The sequence below is a fragment of the Pelophylax lessonae genome (assembly GCF_965119305.1).
Source record: "Pelophylax lessonae genome assembly, chromosome: 4".
Lineage (NCBI taxonomy): Eukaryota > Metazoa > Chordata > Amphibia > Anura > Ranidae > Pelophylax > Pelophylax lessonae.
The window spans coordinates 21254689-21275339 of NC_138771.1; the positions used below are offsets into that span (position 1 = coordinate 21254689).

General features: G+C 43.1%; 1 protein-coding gene across 1 annotated transcript in view; it reads left to right on the forward strand.

Moving 5' to 3' along the window:
* Window positions 1-20651, forward strand: part of IGDCC3 (immunoglobulin superfamily DCC subclass member 3) — a 310994-nt gene that overhangs the window by 82146 nt on the left and 208197 nt on the right. The window contains exon 2 of the mRNA XM_082255109.1: window positions 10342-10647. Coding sequence (XP_082111235.1) covers window positions 10342-10647 — 306 coding nt within the window. The remainder of the gene's footprint in view (window positions 1-10341; window positions 10648-20651) is intronic.

The window sequence follows — 20651 nt, forward strand, 5'->3', positions numbered from 1 at the left end:
AGAATGCTCCCTTCCCTCTCCTGCTGGCTGCTGCAGGGGATTTGTCACAATAGAGAACCAGGAAGGGGTCGGTAAATATGTAATTTAGCAGCTCCTTCCTTTTCTGAATGGACAGAGTCATAGTCAGTGACATTGTATAAAAAATTAAATAAAATTATAAAAATAATACAATTAAAATACCAAAAAAAAAAAAACTGACACCAGTGGGTGAACTTCCAGGATCGCAGAGGTCACACTTGTGACAGGGCCCTGGCATTCCACCACTGTGGGGAGGCCCCAAGATGGCAGGAAGGGGGCCCACTGCAGAACTTGTGAAAGGGTCCTGCTGCGGGGCCGTAATAAAGGGCCCCGCAATGGAAGTAAAGGGCCCCAGGGGGCCCTTCATGGTTTCTTGCACCGGGGCCCTGAAGGTTCTAGTTACGCCTCTGGGGAGAGGTGTAAGCAGTAGAAAGAGAGAAGTGCTTATGCCGCTGTACAGAACACTGGTGAGACCTCACTTGGAGTATTGTGCGCAGTACTGGAGGCCATATCTCCAGAAGGATATAGATACTCTAGAGAGAGTTCAGAGAAGAGCTACTAAACTAGTACATGGATTGCAGGAAAAAACTTACCAGGAAAGGTTAAAGGACCTTAACATGTATAGCTTGGAAGAAAGAAGAGACAGAGGGGATATGATAGAAACTTTTAAATACATAAAGGGAATCAACTCGGTAAAGGAGGAGAGCATATTTAAAAGAAGAAAAACTACCACAAGAGGACACAGTTTTAAATTAGAGGGGCAAAGGTTTAAAAGTAATATGAGGAAGTATTACTTTACTGAGAGAGTAGTGGATGCATGGAATAACCTTCCTGCAGAAGTGGTAGCTGCAAATACAGTGAAGGAGTTTAGGCATGCATGGGATAGGCATAAGGCTATCCTTCATATAAGATAGGGCCAGGGACTATTCATAGGATTCAGATATATTGGGCAGACTAGATGGGCCAAATGGTTCTTATCTGCCGACACATTCTATGTTTCTATGTTTAAGCATAATATTAGCATAATACTGATTATTTGCAGCTTTCTGATTAGTCATGTCCATTATAAGTTAGTCCCCTTCGAGTTTATGAATGTTATCTTTTCTTGAAGGTTCTGTGCCAAAAGCGTCATCTTTTTCAAACATTCCATTGTTGGTGTGGGGGGGGGGGGGGGGTATCTAGTAACGGCCATTTTGAGTAAGGAAGACGTAAAAAAGATATGTACATGTACAGAAAAATAGACATTTTGCTTAGTTCACAAGTGTTCATCACATTCCTTCACAAGGGGGACCCCTGATATTTCACCAAATACCCCCCCCCCCCCCACCTCTCGTTCCCCAACAGGGCAATTAAAAACATGTAAAAAAATAAAAGAACAAATATTAAAATCCACAAAAAAAATGTAAAAATGTAAACATTTTAGAAAATAAATCTGAAAAACAAAATGAAGGACTCGTTCAATGCGCTTTTTTTTCAGCGCATTATCAAAGAGAAGAAAAGGCGCCGCTCACAAACAAAGGCGCTATAGTATGTAGATGAATGTGGCCTCACCCTCTGGCCACGCCTCCTCAACGTGTTTCGCCTTGCTCTCCAGGGCTGTGTCCATTTACTTCAGAGAGTATTTGACAGGCGGTGGGGAGGCATATTGCCTTCAGCTTTAACCCCACTTTGCACGCTGCTTGCAGAGCAATGCTATTCATTCACCTGAATGGGTCTTGATCACACGTGTCAAACACAAGGCCCCGGGGCCAAATCCGGCCCTTCAGGCAATTTCATGAGGCCCTCCCACCGCTCCTGCAGCTGTGGCAACCCCTTCATTGTTGCCCACCCACCCTTGTCTCAGCTGTCAGCAGCAGAGAGGATTACAGAACTCCTCCTGCAGATCCTGCACTTCTCCATGCAGCCACAGAGAGGCTCATATCTACCCCCCCCACCCCCATCTCAGCTGTTAGCAACAGAGAGAAAGACAAAACTCCTCCTACAGTTCCTGCACTTCTCTGTGCAGCCGCAGCACCCCCTCCTCTCCACTTCCCCTGGTCTTAACATTCAGTAGACACCAGCCCTCCTCTGGTCCTCCTCCAGACTCTGCACTTTGTACTTCCCAGATCTGCCCAAGCTTCTTCCCATAAGCAGCACAAGGTAAGGGGGTGCACTGTGATGTTAGAGAGGGTGAGGGACTCTAATGGTAGTGGGTGCTCTTGACATCTGATGTAAGGGGTGGGGTGCTCTAGACATCTAGTCTTATAGATACAAGTGGCCCTTTGAGGGCAACCATAATGCTGATTCGGCCCGCAATAAAATAGGGTTTGACACCCCTGGTCTTGATCAATGAGGGCAGGGGCATAACTACAGGGGTTGCAATTGCATCCGGGCCCCATGCTCCAGGGGGCCTGTGCGGCTCCCCTGTACACCTGGATAGGAGGGGGGGGGCAGCATGTAGAGAAATCACTGTCCTCCTTTTTGCTCCTGTAGCTGCAGGAGGAAAATGGAGGAGATTGGTTCCTCTGTATGCTGCCCCCACCACTCCTCCTATCCAGTTCACTTGTGTTCTGCTGTCTCTGGGCCCCTGTGTGCTCCCCTGGTCCCCCCCCCCCCCACTGTGCTGCCCCCCCTCCCCTTCTGTGCTCCCTTCCCTCTCCTGCCGGCTGCTGCAGGGGATGTGTCACAATAGAGAACCAGGAAGGGGTCGGTAAATATGTAATTTACCAGCTCCTTCCTTTTCTGAATGGACAGAGTCATAGTCAGTGACATTGTAAAAATATTAAATAAAAGAATAAAAAATAATACAATTAAAATACCAAAAAATAAAAACTACTGACACCAGTGGGTGAACTTCCAGGACTGCAAAGGTCACACTTGCAACCGGGCCCTGGCATTCCACCACCGTGGGGAGGCCCCAAGATGGCAGGAAGGGGGCCCACTGCAGAACTTGTGAAAGGGTCCCACTGCGGGACTGTAAAAAAGGGTCCTGCAACGAGATTAAAGGGCCCCAGGATCAGTGGGAAGAGCCCCAGGCTTGAAGGGAAGGGGTCTGGGGGGCCAGACCAGACTTGCGACCGGGCCCTGGCATTCCACCACTGTGGGGAGGCCCCAAGATGGCAGGAAGGGGGTCCACTGCAGAACTTATGAAAGGGTCCTACAATGAGAGTAAAGGGCTCTAGGATCAGTGGGAGGAGCCCCAGGCTTGAAAGGAAGGGCCCCGGCCAGGGGTCCGGGAGGCCCTTCATGGTTTCTTGCACCGGGGCCCTGAAAGTTCTAGTTAAGCCTCTGAATGAGGATGTAATTTCCCCCATGGCTGCAAAAAAAAGCATCACAGCCGTGGCATTTCAGGTAGGTAGTAAGGGGCCCCTGGATTTCTAACAGCAGCCCTGGCTATGGGTGCTGCACTGCAAGAATAATACACAATGATGGAATAATTAATCGCATAGGCGTGGAGTGTCAGCAGAACTTTTAATTGATTAATGAGGCCGGATTCATTAGGATGGGAGATGCAGGAGCAGATCGGCGTTGGAATGCGATGGTGTGCGATGTGTGCGATACATCTGTTGCTTTTGATAAGACATATTGCAGTTTTCTTGAAAAAAGAGAAGATTGTAACACAATCCGCACCGGTTTTCACGCTGCTGCATTGATAATTAACTATTTTCCAGAGCTGGTCATGGTAAAAAAAAAAAAAAAAAGCTTCCATTTGTGATCTACTCAATACCAGTCTCAGCAATCTATAACCCTTGTTAGTGTCTGAGCCACATAGAGCAAATAGCTACACTCAGGGCCGGGACAAGGGGAGAGCAGAAGGGCCAAATGCCCTGGGCACTGTGAGGTTGGGGGTGCCATAAGGAGATTGGAGGGGAGGAGATGTGTGTTGGAAGAGGGAGTTTGGGGGGGGCCACAGGAGGTATTTTTCTAAGAGGGGAAATTTGGGGGGAATTTGTGCTGGGAGGGGGGATTTGAAGTAGGGATCGACTGATTATCCGCAAAGCCGATATATCAGGGCCGATATGCACTTTCCCCGATATATCGGAATCGGCCCCGGAGGTTACCGATATTGCCGATATTTTGTGAAAGTGCTTGTACCGGAGTGATACCTGCAGTTAGAGGCATCACCCCGTTACCGGCATCCATAGCCTACGGTCGGCTGTCTTGTAATGACAATCGATGCGGCTGAGAAGCCACTCAGCTGTCATTACAAGGAGCGGGAGGGGACGTCCCCTCCCTCCGCCTTCCGCGGCTCGTCCGGGTCTCCCGTCCCACCAGGAGACCGGGGCAACCTACCTGCACGGCCGCAGAAGACCCGATCAAAGCCGCATTCAGCTCTGATCGGGTCTCCATGTAAAAAACCCGGAAGTGATGTCATGACTAGGGATGCACCGATCCGGCTTTTTTGGAGCCGATACCGATATCTGGCGAGGTGAAATCGCCAATACGGAACCGATCTGGAGCTACACACAACGCTGCTTCATGTGTACGGCTCCTCCATTCACAGGCGGAGTGCATCTGATATCACTCCGCCTGTGAGCCGGACCTATACAGGAAGTAGCGGCTCCCATCCCATACTACTACTGCACCAAGTAAGGGATGGCTGAGCCACGACTCAGCAAAAAACGGATCGGCCCGTGGGACGGCTGAACTTTACCGATCTCCGTTCCAGCTATTTTGTCCGGATCGGGGCTGATTTCCGATCCGAATATCGGATCGGTGCATCCCTAGTCATGACATCACTTCCAGGTACTGGCGCCAAATTCCAAAAAATGACAGCATTCAAAACAGCCGAACTTGGCGTTTTAAATGCTTTTAAGTGCAGAGGAGGGGTTTGAGGTCTTTTAGACCCCCAGATCCCTCCACAAGAGTACCTGTGTAGAAAAAAAAATAAGAATAACAACTTTTTTTAAATGTACGAAAATCGATATGCATTGGCCAAAATATCGGTATCAGCAATGAAAAAACGATATCAGTCGATCACTAATTTGAAGAAGTGCGTGGGGAAGGGGGGTGGGGGGGAGGAGATATGTACTAGGAGGAGAAATTTTAGGTGTAGAGGGATTGTGCTAAGAAGGGGGTGAATTTTATTTATTTATTTATTTGGGGGGGGGGGGGGGAAAGATTTGTGCTGAGAGGGGGGATTTCAGCAGGGGGGGGGGGGTGTATCTGTGCTGGAAAATAATGGCGGCCACACAAAATATTGACACTTTGGGCCCAATTTGGACATTTTCACTTAGGGGTGTACTCACTTTTGTTGCCAGCGGTTTAGACATTAATGGCTGTGTGTTGAGTTATTTTGAGGGGACAGCAAATTTACACTGTTATACAAGCTGTACACTCACTACTTTACATTGTAGCAAAGTGTCATTTCTTCAGTGTTGTCACATGAAAAGATATAATAGAATATTTACAAAAATGTGAGGGGTGTACTTACTTTTGTGAGATACTGTATGTGAACCGGGACTGCTAGATGACTATAAACACAGCGCATTACAATGTATCATTTCCTTCTTTTAGATCAGGGGTGTCAAACTCAATGTCATCTCGGGCCCCATCAGCATTACCGTGGCCTCCTTACATGTCAAGAGTCCCCCCCACCATCAAATGTCGAGTCCCCCACCCAGCCATACAATAAAGTGCACCCTCCCTATATCTTGTGCTGCTGACAGGAAGAAGCTGGGGGCCGAGCTGGACCCAGCTGCCTGAGACTGCTGAATGCTGAGACCAGGGAAGGTGTGGATGAGGGGTGCTGCGGCTGAACAGAGAGGCGCAGGATCTGTAGGAGGAGATATATCCTCCTCTCTGCTGTTGACCGCTGAGGCAGAGTGAAGGTGGAGGTGAGAGGGGTGCTGCGGCTTCAGAGAGAGGCGCAGGATCTGTAGGAGGAGATCTGTCTGCCTCTCTGCTGTTGACTGCCGAGGCAGAGTGAAGGTGGAGATGAGAGGGGTGCTGCGGCTTCACAAAGAGGCGCAGGATCTGTAGGAGGAGATCTGTCCGCCTCTCTGCTGTTGACTGCTGATTCAGAGTGCAGATGGAGAGGCGAGTGGTGCTGCGGCTGCACAGAGAGGCGCAGGATCTGTAGGAGGAGATCTGTCTGCCTCTCTGCTGTTGACTGCTGATTCAGAGTGAAGATGGAGAGGAGAGTGGTGCTGCAGCTGCACAGAGAGGCGCAGGATCTGTAGGAGGAGATCTGTCTGCCTCTCGGCTGTTGACTGCTGATTCAGAGTGCAGATGGAGAGGAGAGGGGTGCTGCGACTGCATAGAGAGGTGCAGGATCTGTAGGATGAGGTCTGTCCCCCCCCTCTGCTGTTGACTGCTGAGGCACAGTAAAGAAGGAGATGAGAAGGGTGCTGCGGCTGCACAGAAAGGTGCAGGATCAGTAGGAGGAGATATGTCCTCCTCTCTGCTATTGACTGCTGAGACAGAGAGGGGGGGGGGCAGAGATCAGGGGGAGGGGCAAGGGCCACATGAAATGGCCTGGTGGGCCGAATTTGGCCCGCGGGCCTTGTATTTGACACCTGTGTTTTAGATCAAAGGAATGAACTGTCTGTAAGTGAGGGCAGTTTAACCTCTTAAGGACCAAGCCTATTTCTGACACTTGTTGCTTACAAGTTAAAATCTGTATTTTCTGCTACAAAATGACTTAGAACCCACAAACATTATATATATATATATATATATATATATATATTTTAGCAGAGACCCTAGAGAATAAAATGGCGATTGTTGCAATCTTTATGTCACACTGTATTTGCCAAGAAGTCTTTCAAACGAGTTTGTTGGGGAAAAAATAAACAGTAAAGTTAGCCCGATTTTTTTGTATAATGTGAAAGATAATGTTACGCCGAGAATCATAAGAGAATCGTGATCTTTATTCTAAGCAAAAAAACGTTGGTTTCCCGCACCAACTGAATGATCACAGTTTCCCACACATCCGGCAACAATTTTAGACACCAGCACTTTTTCTCTGAATTTTCATCTTTTATATGAACTTATGAACTTTTTTGAATTATATTTATCCTTATAAAGTGTTTTCTTTATATGTGATTTTTACCCCTGCTTTTGCTTCTTTTGGGGTACCTTTATTATTTTTATGTCATACAGCTTCATCTTATTACTGTGTATTTGTTATCACTTTTATGCTTTTCAGATCAGACCATTTTTTCTTTTGTTTTTGATCTGATCAGCTAGTTGCACTTTGCACTTTTACCTCACTGTCACTTTTTTCTCGGCTCCATGTACACGGGACGTTGTAAATGGCCATTTAGGAGCAGTTGCGCGTTTTTTTCAGAAGCCCCTGAACCCACCTGCATGTTATCTTATCTGTCCGTGTACACCGGGTTGTTTACAGTCATTTGCAGGCAGTTGAGTTCAGGGACGTTTTTTGGAACGCAATTATTTGTGTTCGAACGTGTGTTTCCCGGCGTTTCAAACGCAAAAACGGGACCGAACGCGACCGAACGCAATGAAGTACGTTCAGCCACGTTATACATTTTTTTTTTCTTCCATTCAAAATCAATGGTTCCCTATGGGAGCCTATTGATTTGAATGGAAGTCGCACCGCAAGTCGGATCAGGATGATCCGACTTGCGGTGCGACTTGCGCTGTGAGAATCTTGAGGGGGAACTCCACACCAAAAATGGGAAAAAAACTGCGTGGGGGTCCCCCCCAGGTTCCATACCAGGCCCTTCGGGTCTGGTATGGAATTTCAGGGTAGCCCCACGCCGAAAAAACGGCGTGGGGTCCCCCCCCCCAAAATCCATACCAGACCCTTATTCGAGCATGCAACCCGGTAGGGCAGGAAGGGGGAGGGGACGAGCGAGCGGCCCCACCCCCCCTGGACCATACCAGGCCACATGCCCTCAACATGGGGGGGGGTGTTGGTGCTTTGGGGCAGGGGGAGCTCTGCACCCCCAACCCCAAAGCACCTTGCCCCCATGTTGATGAGGACAAGGGCCTCATCCCCACAACCCTGGCCGGTGGTTGTGGGGGTCTGCGGGCAGGGGGCTCATCGGAATCTGGAAGTCCCCTTTAACAAGGGTGGCCCCCCAGATCCCGGACCCCCTCCCTATGTGAATGGGTATGGGGTACACTGTACCCCTACCCATTCACCCCATAAATGGCAGTTTATGGAAACAACGACAGGAGACGTTTTGGAAACTTTATTAAAAATCTTCATCCGGACTTCTCCGCTCTGGTCTTCTCCCTCTCCACTCTTCTTGTCTTCTGCTCTTTTGCTGTCCACTCTTCTGCTGTCCAATCTTCTGCTCTTTTGCCCTCGGCTCTTCTTCTTCCTTCGGTCCCCTGTCCTCTGTCCTCCTATCTGTGACATGAGGGCGCGGGGTCTCCTGATGACGTCACCTGGCGGCCACGCCCACAATGGCTATATAACAAGCTGCAAAGACCGGCATAATCACCGGAGACATCGTCTGAGGAGGACGGGAGGAAGAAGAAGAGCCGAGGGCAAAAGAGCAGAAGATTGGACAGCAGAAGAGCGGACAGCAAAAGAGCAGAAGACAAGAAGAGCGGAGAGGGAGAAGACCAGAGCGGAGAAGTCAGGATGAAGATTTTTAATAAAGCTTCCAAAACGTCTCCTGTCGTTATTTCCATACACTGCCTTTTATGGGGTGAATGGGTAGGGGTACAGTGTACCCCATACCCATTCACATAGGGAGGGGGTCCGGGATCTGGGGGGCCACCCTTGTTAAAGGGGGCTTCCAGATTCCGATGAGCCCCCTGCCCGCAGACCCCCACAACCACCGGCCAGGGTTGTGGGGATGAGGCCCTTGTCCTCGTCAACATGGGGGCAAGGTGCTTTGGGGTGGGGGGTGCAGAGCTGCCCCAAGGCACCAACACCCCCCCATGTTGAGGGCATGTGGTCTGGTATGGTCCAGGGGGGGTGGGGCCGCTCACGCGTCCCCTCCCCCTTCCTGCCCTACCAGGCTGCATGCTCGGATAAGGGTCTGGTATGGATTTTGGAGGCGACCCCACGCCGTTTTTTCGGCGTGGGACTACCCTCAAATTCCATACCAGACCCGAAGGGCCTGGTTTGGAACCTGGGGGGGACCCTAACACAGTTTTTTTCCCAATTTTTGGCGTGGAGTTCCCCCTCAAGACTCTCACAGCGCAAGTGGGATCATCCTGATCCGACTTGCGGTGCGACTTCCATTCAAATGAATAGGGAACCATTGATTTTGAACGGAGGCAGAAAAAAACGCTGCTAAAAGCAATGTGGTCAAACGTGCAATAACGCAAATGGAAAAAGCTACTTAAAGCACGTTTAACAGCTGCTTTTTCCCGGCATCAGAACTAGCTTTTTTCTAACGTCCTGTGTACATGGAGCCTAGTGACTTTCTATTGATTACTATTTATTGAATATTATTGTGGTTCACTCCTTTACACCATTTGCACAGTGCAGTTTACCACATCACTATATATTTTCATATATTTAATATTTATTTGATGCATTTATTTATGATTGTCACTTCCAACATGTGTTTATTTATTCCTGCATTTTTAAATTATTTTATGGGTTTGATTTATGCCCCATACACACGTGCAGATTATCTGCAGACTTTTGTCTGTAGACTTACCAAAACCATATAATATGAGGTCAAACCTAAACACTTTCAATTTGTATGCAATCCGGCAGGCCCTTGCACTACATAGAAAAGGTAAGTCTGCAGACAAAAGTCTGCAGATAATCTGCACGTGTGTACGGGGCATAAGAGCCGATTTATTTTACCTCTTCATTTGCCTATATGTATGTGGTGACACTACTAAGAAATGGCTGCTAATCTCTGCTCCCTTTTACACTCTATATTTATTATTTGCTCTCACTCACTACATCTGGTTTATGGTCAGCGCGTAGGCCATAGGTGTGCGCAGTCTATTGCATTAGGGTGTGCACCCCAAAGTTTAAATACACATGCATGTGTTTGCCTACATGTATATGGCCCCGGTACATTACTCTCCCTGCTGGCAAAGTGAAATAGAAGTGTGTGGCACTTCTCTTATGGCAGAGCAGGTCCGAGGGAGATCTTTCCCATCTCCTCACTGGCAAACAGAGCGATAATGCTAATGTGCCCTAGGTGATTAGGGTGTGCCCAGGCACACCCGGCACACCCTGTGCGCACGCCTATGGCGTAGGCTCTTTTTACCTTTAAGCAAAAAACTTGTGATTCTCATTTTATCCAGAATGGTGCAGCTCTACTGCATAGACAGACTGGTTTTACTGGTGTGGGTTTAGTAACACTTTTAGGTTGTATGCGACAACTAAACTTGCATTGTGTGATGAACGGCATTCTACGCACTGAATAATAAATGTTCTTTCTTATCTCTCAGGTTTGGGTCATTCGGTGGAGCTGGTATTTACGGTGGAGCCCAGTGATGAAGTTGCCATCCCGGGGCAGTCTGTAACTCTGCTGTGCTCTGCAGATGGTGTCCAGCCAATCACTATAACTTGGAGGAAGAACGGCGCCCCCCTCTGGCCTGGGTCCAATGCATTCCCACTTCCCAACGGCTCCCTTTACCTCCCATATTTTACCAGCGATAAAGATGACGGGTCATCTGATCGGGGGGAGTACGACTGCGTGGCACAAAACCGTTTCGGGTCGGTGGTGAGCCGCAAAGCAAGAATACAGCCAGCTGGTGAGTGGGACAACTGATTACCAAACATTATATCATGACTATGAAGGAAATATTGTTCATAGAGCCAATAAAAGGGGAAGTATATATATATATATATATATATATATATATATATATATATATACAGTACATTTTGACCTCAATGCTGCAGCTCTAAGGCCTTTTTAGCTTTAAGCTGGAAGTTCCAAAACGCCGGAGGAGAAAAGATCAATTATTCTCTATGGAGACGGTTCACATCTCCTCTGCAAGTCGCCTGAAACTCAAAAGAGTTCTGGAGCTTTTTCTGAAGTTCGAATCGGGAAGATTTGAGCATTTTTTGGCGCATTTTTATTCCCATAGAAATAAATGGAAACGCACCATTTGTGCATTTTTGTTCACATTCTGCTCAAATGAAGAAAATGTAAAAAATAAAAAAGTAATAATATAAGATTAAATAAATGTAAAATAAATACACAAATAACTAAAAATCATCATAAATACATAAATAAAATAAATTAATAACATATACATACAAAAAAATTAACCCCTGACCTTAAAAATATTAAATAAATTGTTATTATTATTTTTATTATTGATAATATTAAAATAATAATAAATAAACATCCAAACCCTCATTTCTGTGCGCATTCGTGCATTTTGTCACGATTTTCTGCTCAAATGAAAAAAATGTAAACAATAAAATAGTAATATAAGAATAAATAAACGTAAAATAAATACACTAATTCATTTGAGCAGAAAATCGTGACAAAATGCACGAATGCGCTCAAAAATGGGGGGTTGGGTGTTTATTATTATTTTAATGTTATTATTATTAATATAATAATAATAATTTATTTAATATTTTTAAGGTCAGGGGTTAATTTTTATTTATGTATATGTTATTATGTTATTCATTTATTTTATTTATATATTCATGATGATTTTTAGTTATTTGTGTATTTATTTTACATTTATTTATTCTTATATTATTACTATTTTATTTTTGGCATTTTTTTTTCATTTGAGCAGAACATCATGACAAAATGCACGAATGCGTACACAAATGGGGTTGGGTGTATATTTATTTATATTTTTTTAATATTATCATTAATAATAATAATAATAATAATAATAATAATTTAATATTTTTAAGGTCAGGGGTTAATTTTTATTTATGTATATGTTATTAATTTATTTTATTTATGTATTTATGATGATGTTTAGTTATTCATGCATTTACAGTCAGGTCCATAAATATTGGGACATCTACACAATTCTAATCTTTTTGGCTCTATACACCACCACAATGGATTTGAAATGAAACAAACAAGATGTGCTTTAACTGCAGACTTTCAGCTTTAATTTGAGGGTATTTACATCCACATCAGGTGAAAGGTGTCGGAATTATAACAGTTTGTATATGTGCCTCACACTTTTTAAGGGACTAAAAGTAATGGGACAATTGGCTGCTCAGCTGTTTCATGGCCAGGTGTGTGTTATTCCCTCATTATTCCATTGACAAGGAGAAGATCAAAGGTCCAGAGTTCATTTCAAGTGTGCTATTTGCATTTGGAATCTGTTGCTGTCAACTCTCAATATGAGATCCAAAGAGCTGTCACTATCAGTGAAGCAAGCCATCATTAGGCTAAAAAAACAAAACAAACCCATCAGAGAGATAGCAAAAACATTAGGTGTGGCCAAATCAACTGTTTGGAACATCCTTAAAAAGAAAGAACGCACCGGTGAGCTCAGCAACACCAAAAGACCACGGAAAACAACTGTGGTGGATGACCGAAGAATTCTTTCCCTGGTGAAGAAAACACCCTTCACAACAGTTGGCCAGATCAAGATCACTCTCCAGGAGGTAGGTGTTTGTGTGTCAAAGTCAACAATCAAGAGAAGACTTCACCAGAGTGAATACAGAGGGTTCACCACAAGATGTAAACCATTGGTGAGCCTCAAAAACAGGAAGGCCAGATTAGAGTTTGCCAAACAACATCTAAAAAAGCCTTCACAGTTCTGGAACAACATCCTATGGACAGATGAGACCAAGATCAACTTGTAGCAGAGTGATGGGAAGAGAAGAGTATGGAGAAGGAAAGGAACTGCTCATGATCCAAAGCATACCACCTCATCAGTGAAGCATGGTGGTGGTAGTGTCATGGCGTGGGCATGTATGGCTGCCAATGGAACTGGTTCTCTTGTATTTATTGATGATGTGACTGCTGACAAAAGCAGCAGGATGAATTCTGAAGTGTTTCGGGCAATATTATCTGCTCATATTCAGCCAAATGCTTCAGAACTCATTGGACGGCGCTTCACAGTGCAGATGGACAATGACCCGAAGCATACTGCGGAAGCAACCAAAGAGTTTTTTAAGGGAAAGAGTGGAATGTTATCCAATGGCCAAGTCAATCACCTGACCTGAATCGGATTGATCATGCATTTCACTTGCTGAAGACAAAACTGAAGGGAAAATGCCACAAGAACAAGCAGGAACTGAAGACAGTTGCAGTAGAGGCCTGGCAGAGCATCACCAGGGATGAAACCCAGCGTCTGGTGATGTCTATGCGTTCCAGACTTCAGGCTGTAATTGACTGCAAAGGATTTGCAACCAAGTATTAAAAAGTGAAAGTTTGATTTATGATTGTTAATCTGTCCCATTACTTTTGGTCCCTTAAAAAGTGGGAGGCACATATACAAACTGTTGTAATTCCTACGCCGTTCACCTGATTTGGATGTAAATACCCTCAAATTAAGTCTGCAGTTAAAGCACATCTTGTTTTTTTTCATTTCAAATCCATTGTGGTGGTGTATAGAGCCAAAAAGATTAGAATTGTGTTGATGTCCCAATATTTATGGACCTGACTGTATATTACCAAAAGTATTGGGACGCCTGCCTTTACACGCACATGACCTTTAATGGCATCCCAGTCTTAGTCCTTAGGGTTCAATATTGACTTGGCCCACCCTTTGCTGCTTTAACAGCTTCAACTCTTCTGGGAAGGCTGTCCACAAGGTTTGGGAGTGTTTCTATGGGAATGTTTGACCATTCTTCCAGAAGTGTATTTGTGAGGTCAGGCCCTGATGTTGGATGAGAAGGCCTGGCTCGCAGTGTCTGCTCTAATTCATCCCAAAGATGTTCTATTGGGTTGAGGTCAGGAGGTCAAGTTCCTCCACCCTATACTCGCTCATCCATGTCTTTATGGACCTTGCTTTGTGCACTGGTCCCAATCATTTGGTGGAGGGGGGGGGGGGGTTATGGTGTGGGGTTGTTTTTCAGGGTTTGGGCTTGGCCCCTTATTTCCAATGAAGGGAACTCTTAAGGCGTCAGCATACCAAGATATTTTGGACAATTTCATGCTCCCACCTTTGTGGGAACAGTTTGGGGATGGCCCCTTCCTGTTCCAACATGACTGCGCACCAGTGCACAAAGCAAAGCAGGCTCTGGGAAATGTGTGACACAGCAGTGCCTACTCCCAGGGCACAGTGACTACGTGTCACAGAATTGGGGATCTTCACAAAGTAAGTTTACAAACTTCAAGAACATTCGGATTAATAGGAACGGTTGGAAATAATGGAAGTAGAATTTGGAAATTCATATAGAATTTTTACATTTTGACCATAGATACACTTTAACACTTTCCCAGGCCGGCCTATAGCAGATTGATGGCCGAGCGGGTGCTTTCTCCTTTGGAGTGGACATCATATGACGTTCTTCAGAAGGCGCCGGCCACGCGGTTGCACAGAGGCTCAATCTGTCACGGGTTGTGTCCACCTGGCATAGACGATGACTGATCAGTGTACCAGCTTGCTGCCCGTACCATGGGACTGCCGTGACCAATCACAGCAGATCACATGACAATTGTAAACAGTGGATGGCTTCCTCTCATGCCATCCATAGTGTACAATTGTGTTGCTAAATGTGATTGGTCAATGTGTTTACATGGTACAGACAGGACCAATCACAGCCCACCTGTACCATGTGATTAGCTCTGGCCAATCACAGCTAATCACAACAAAACAAACTGAATGAATCAGTTTCTATCAGTAAAATGCCTTGCTTATAGCAAATAAATTCACTGCTATAAGCAATCATAATGTGTAAAAAAAACAAAAACAAAATCCTGATCATAACGTGTAAAAAAACAAAACAAAAACAAAATCCTGATCATAATGTGTAAAAAACAAGAAAACAAAAACAAATCCTGATCATAATGTGTAAAAAAAAAAATAAATAAATCCTGATCATAATGTGTAAAAAACAAAAAAAAAAACAAAAACAAAATCCTGATCATAATGTGTAAAAAAATAAATAAATCCTGATCATAATGTGTAAAAAAAAAAACATAACAAAATCCTGATCATAATGTGTAAAAAAAAAACATAACAAAATCCTGATCATAATGTGTAAAAAAAAAAAAAAAAAAAAAAATCCTGATCATAATGTGTAAGAAACAAAAACAAAAAAAAAAACAAAAACAAAATCCTGATCATAATGAGTAAAAAAAAAAAAAAATCCTGATCATAATGTGTAAAAAACAAACAAAAAAAAAAACGAAAACAAAATCCTGATCATAATGTGTAATAAATAAATAAATAAATAAATCCTGATCATAATGTGTAAAAAAACAAAACAAAAACAAAATCCTGATCATAATGTGTAAAAAACAAAACACAAAAAAAAAATCCTGAACATAATGTGTAAAAAAAAAAAAAAAAAAAACCACAAAAAAAATCCTGATCATAATGTGTAAAAAATATAAAAAATAAATCCTGATCATAATGTGTAAAAAAACAAAACAAAAACAAAATCCTGATCATAATGTGTAAAAATAAAACACAAAAAAAAATCCTGATCATAATGTGTAAAAAATATAAAAAATAAATCCTGATCATAATGTGTAAAAAACAAAATCCTGATCATAATGTGTAAAAAAAAAAAAAAAAAAAAAATCCTGATCATAATGTGTAAAAAAACAAAACAAAAACAAAATCCTGATCATAATGTGTAAAAAACAAAACACAAAAAAATCCTGATCATAATGTGTAAAAAAAAAAAAAAAAAATAACACAAAAAAAAATCCTGATCATAATGTGTAAAAAACAAACAAAAAAAAAAAACGAAAACAAAATCCTGATCATAATGTGTAATAAATAAATAAATAAATAAATCCTGATCATAATGTGTAAAAAAAAAACATAACAAAATCCTGATCATAATGTGTAAAAAAAAACATAACAAAATCCTGATCATAATGTGTAAAAAAAAAAAAAAAATCCTGATCATAATGTGTAAGAAACAAAAACAAAAAAAAAACAAAAACAAAATCCTGATCATAATGTGTAAAAAACAAAAACAAAAAAAAAACAAAAACAAAATCCTGATCATAATGAGTAAAAAAAAAAAAATCCTGATCATAATGTGTAAAAAACAAACAAGAAAACAAAATCCTGATCATAATGTGTAATAAATAAATAAATAAATAAATCCTGATCATAATGTGTAAAAAAACAAAACAAAAACAAAATCCTGATCATAATGTGTAAAAAAACAAAACAAAAACAAAATCCTGATCATAATGTGTAAAAAAAAAAAAAAAAAAACACAAAAAAAAATCCTGATCATAATGTGTAAAAAATATAAAAAATAAATCCTGATCATAATGTGTAAAAAACAAAATCCTGATCATAATGTGTAAAAAAAAAAAAAAAAAAAAAAAATCCTGATCATAATGTGTAAAAAAACAAAACAAAAACAAAATCCTGATCATAATGTGTAAAAAACAAAACACAAAAAAATCCTGATCATAATGTGTAAAAAAAAAAAAAAAAACACAAAAAAAATCCTGATCATAATGTGTAAAAAACAAACAAAAAAAAAAACGAAAACAAAATCCTGATCATAATGTGTAATAAATAAATAAATAAATAAATCCTGATCATAATGTGTAAAAAAAACAAAACAAAAACAAAATCCTGATCATAATGTGCAAAAAACAAAACACAAAAAAAATCCTGATCATAATGTGTAAAAAATATAAAAAATAAATCTTGATCATAATGTGTAAAAAACAAAATCCTGATCATAATGTGTAAAAAAAAAAAAAAAAAAATCCTGATCATAATGTGTAAAAAAACAAAACAAAAACAAAATCCTGATCATAATGTGTAAAAAACAAAACACAAAAAAAAATCCTGATCATAATGTGTAAAAAATATAAAAAATAAATCCTGATCATAATGTGTAAAAAAACAAAACAAAAACAAAATCCTGATCATAATGTGCCATTTTCCTCCTGCAGCTACAGGAGGAAAAAGGAGGACAGTGATTTCTCTACATGCTGCCCCCGCCGCCCCTCCTATCCAGGTGTACGGGGGAGCCACACAGGCCCCTTGGAGCATGGGGCCCGGTTGCAATTGCAACCCCTGCAACCCCTGTAGTTACGCCCCTGAGTTGTGCCTTTTTAGCAGCGCTACCACATCCATTTATTTTTTGCTAAATAAAACCAGCCATCGCATGCTATTGTTAAGTGTATTTTTTTTTTCAACATCTGCTGCTGTCCCTATGCGTGATAGACCTTTTTGGTATCTACTCTTCATAGTATCGGAGGTTCTGGCACAGAAGAAGGCTGCTCTGTCACCTTGGGGGAGCTCGGGATGACACAATAAATGTGCTATGGTGGCAGAAAACAAATGTCATGGGCAGAGCTCGGTTATTTATATATGGAAGAAGGAAAATTAAAAACCTCCAGGAAACATGATATCTCGGAGAAAGGGAATCTAAATGTGTGTTCTGTATTATCAGGTGTCTAAGATATTGATGTGCTCGGAGTTTTCAATCGAGGTGTTATTCACAACAGCCTTCGCTTTATAAAAATACTTCAAGGTTCTTTATGAAATATGACGTCTGCCAAAGAGAAGCAAGGGTGGTGGCTCTTTTCTTGGGTAGATACCAGGAGTTGTGGAACTGCAGGGCATGTATGAGAAAAAATATCCAGCCATCATCCGGCATATCCATAATTGTATAGAGAAAAACCAAAAAAGAAAAACGAATTGGACCTTACAGGCCGTAAAGGAGAGATAGTCAAAACTATATAAAATACATATTCTTTATTGTATCAAAATAAGTAAAAAAAAAAACAAAAACATGTTATGTAAAGACAGACCAATACATCGAAAATGATTCCTATAGTGGAATAAATCTTTTTGTGCATGTGCAGTCAATTCAGGTTTTTCCTTATACTTTCTGGTGCAGCATTGGTCAACGGTAGAATATATCAAACTGACTTTTGAATATGAAAATTACATTCTATTTTTTTGTAGATAAGTAATGTAAGGTCTGTTCAGCCCTGAAGAAGCATGCGGCGAAACGCGTTGGCTTTGAAGACCTGTACTACATATTAGGACCCACTGTATCAATTGTTATTCCGCTATAGAAATCATTTTAGATGTCTGTCTTTATCCTCTTCCGGACCACCCGCCGCTTTTTTACTGCGGCAGTGCGGCACTCCTGCGCAAACTGACGTAGACCTACGTCGGCCGCGCACCTGCAGCTAGGGGGCGGGCGCGTGCCGCCGGCGATGCGCTCCCGCCCCCACTTGGCAGCAGGGAAGCCGATGCATGGGCAGGTGGCTCCGATTGCCGCCTGACACCCGCGATCGCTCCCCGCTGAGAGAGAAGGACAGGCAGCTGTTGTAAACACATCTGACCGTTCTTCTCCCTGGAATGATCACAGAGTGCCTGTGATCCTTCTATATAGGATCACATCTCTCTGTGATCATTTCACAAGCCCCGCCCCCACAGTTAGAATCACTCCCCTAGGCTCACATTTACCCCTTTGATCACCCACAATGTTAACCCCTTCCCTGCCAGTGTCATTATTACAGTAACAGTGCATATTTTTAGCACTGATTACTGTAGTAATGTCACTGATCCCCCCAAAAGTGTCAAAAATGTCAGTCAGGGGTCCGATCTGTCCGCCGCAATGTCGCAGTCCCGCTAAAAAATCACAGATCGCCGCCATTACTAGTAAAAAAAAAAAACAATAAAAATTATATAAATCTTTCCCGTAGTTTGTAGGCGCAATAACTTTTGCGCAAACCAAACAAAATACGCTTATTTCAATTTTTTTTTTACCAAAAATATGTAGCAGAAAACAAATTGGCCTAAAATGTTAAACAATTTTACATTTTTTTTGGGAATGTTATATAGCAGAATGTGAAGAATGTTTTGTTTTTTTTCAGAATCGTTGCTTTTTTTTGTTTGTAACGCAAAAAATAAAAATCGCACAGGTGATCAAATACCACCAAAAGAAAGCTCTATTTGTGGGACAAAAGGACATCAATTTTATTTGGGTACAGCATCGCATGACCGTGCAATTGTCTGTTAAAATTCCGCAGTGCCGAATCGCAAAATATGGCCTGGTCATTAAGGGGGAAAATCTTCCGGTCCTGAAGTGGTTATGTAACATGTTTTTTTTTTTTTTTTAACCCTTTTTGATACAATAAAGAATATGTATTTTATATAGTTTTGACTATCCCTCCTTTACGGCCTGTAAAGTCCAATTCGCTTTTTTTCCTTTTCTGTTAACATGTATGGTGGCCAAGTGGATGGCAGTTTTGCCTTGCAGTATTTGTATTTGGGGGTTGGATCTCACAGGGGGTGCTTTTGCAAATCACGGGCAACGCACATGCGTCCCGCGATTTGCAATGATTTCCGGATCGCGGGCGGAATCGCGGCGATTCTGCCCGCGATCAATACGCTGACATGTGAATCCAGCCTAAATATTGGCACTTCATGGCAGACGTACCTGTCAAAAGAAGCCTCCAGTACTGCAGTGTCAGCCTTCCAGCTGATCCCGGGCGCCTCCGTCGCCTTCCACTCTTCCTTCCGGGTTCGCTGTGTTCGGTCCTTAAAGCGGAGTTCCACCCTAAATTTATACTTACCTCCATCTTCTCGCTCCGGGTCACCTGAAAAACAAATGGATAATCGCAATTTTTTTTTTTTTTTACTTACCTTGTAGAGAACATATACTTACCTTACTTCCTTCTTCCTCCCCTCGGCGGCCACGGCGATTCGTCACTTCCTGGCTTTTGCAATGATTCCTGGGAGCTGAACGTCATCGCTCCCAGGAATCATTGCACCTGCACCGGCCCCGACGTCAGTTCCGGGGCGCGCGCGTCATTCCCTTCTAAACAGCTTCTGGGCATGCCCAGAAGCTGTGGAGGGATGACGCGCGCGCCCCGGAAGTGACGTCGGGGCCGGTGCAGTGCATCATGGGACCGAAGAAGAAGGAAGAGGACGGAAGAGGACGCGGAAGAGGATCGCGCTGGCTTCAAGCTGCCCACACCTGAGATGGCAGCGCCGGACAAGACATTTTCAAGGTAAGTATTTGTCCTAACAGGTAAGTGCAACCCGGGACAGATCAGAGGCTAGCCATTGTGGAATGTGCTAGCCCTGACTGTCCCGGGTGTATGTTTATTAAAAAATGTATAACCAGGGTGGAACTCCGCTTTAACTACTTGCCGACCTCCCGCCGCGGATATACTGTACGGCGGTTCGCGGGAGCGCTCCTGGGGGCATGCTGGTGTCCCTATTGGCCAGCGGGGAAGCCGAGGCGCAGGGCCGGCGGCCGTGATTGCAACCGGGCACCCACGATCGCTCCCCGGGAGAGAGAACAATGATCTGCTGTTGTAAACACAGCAGACCGTTGTCCTCTCTGGTATCAACACAGAGCGCCTGTGATCCTTCTATTTAGGAACACAGGTCTCTGTATTGATTTCACAAGCCCACCCCCACACAGTTAGAAAACACCCCTTAGGCTCACACTTGACCCTTTGATCGCCACTGAGTTAACCCCTTCCCTGCCAGTGTCATTAGTACAGTAACAGTGCATATTTTTAGCACTAATTACTGTAGTAATGTCACTGGTCCCCCCAAAAATGTAAAAAATGTCAGTTAGGGGTCCGATCTATCCGCAGCAATGTCGCAGTCCCGCTTAAAATCGCAGATCGCCGCCATTA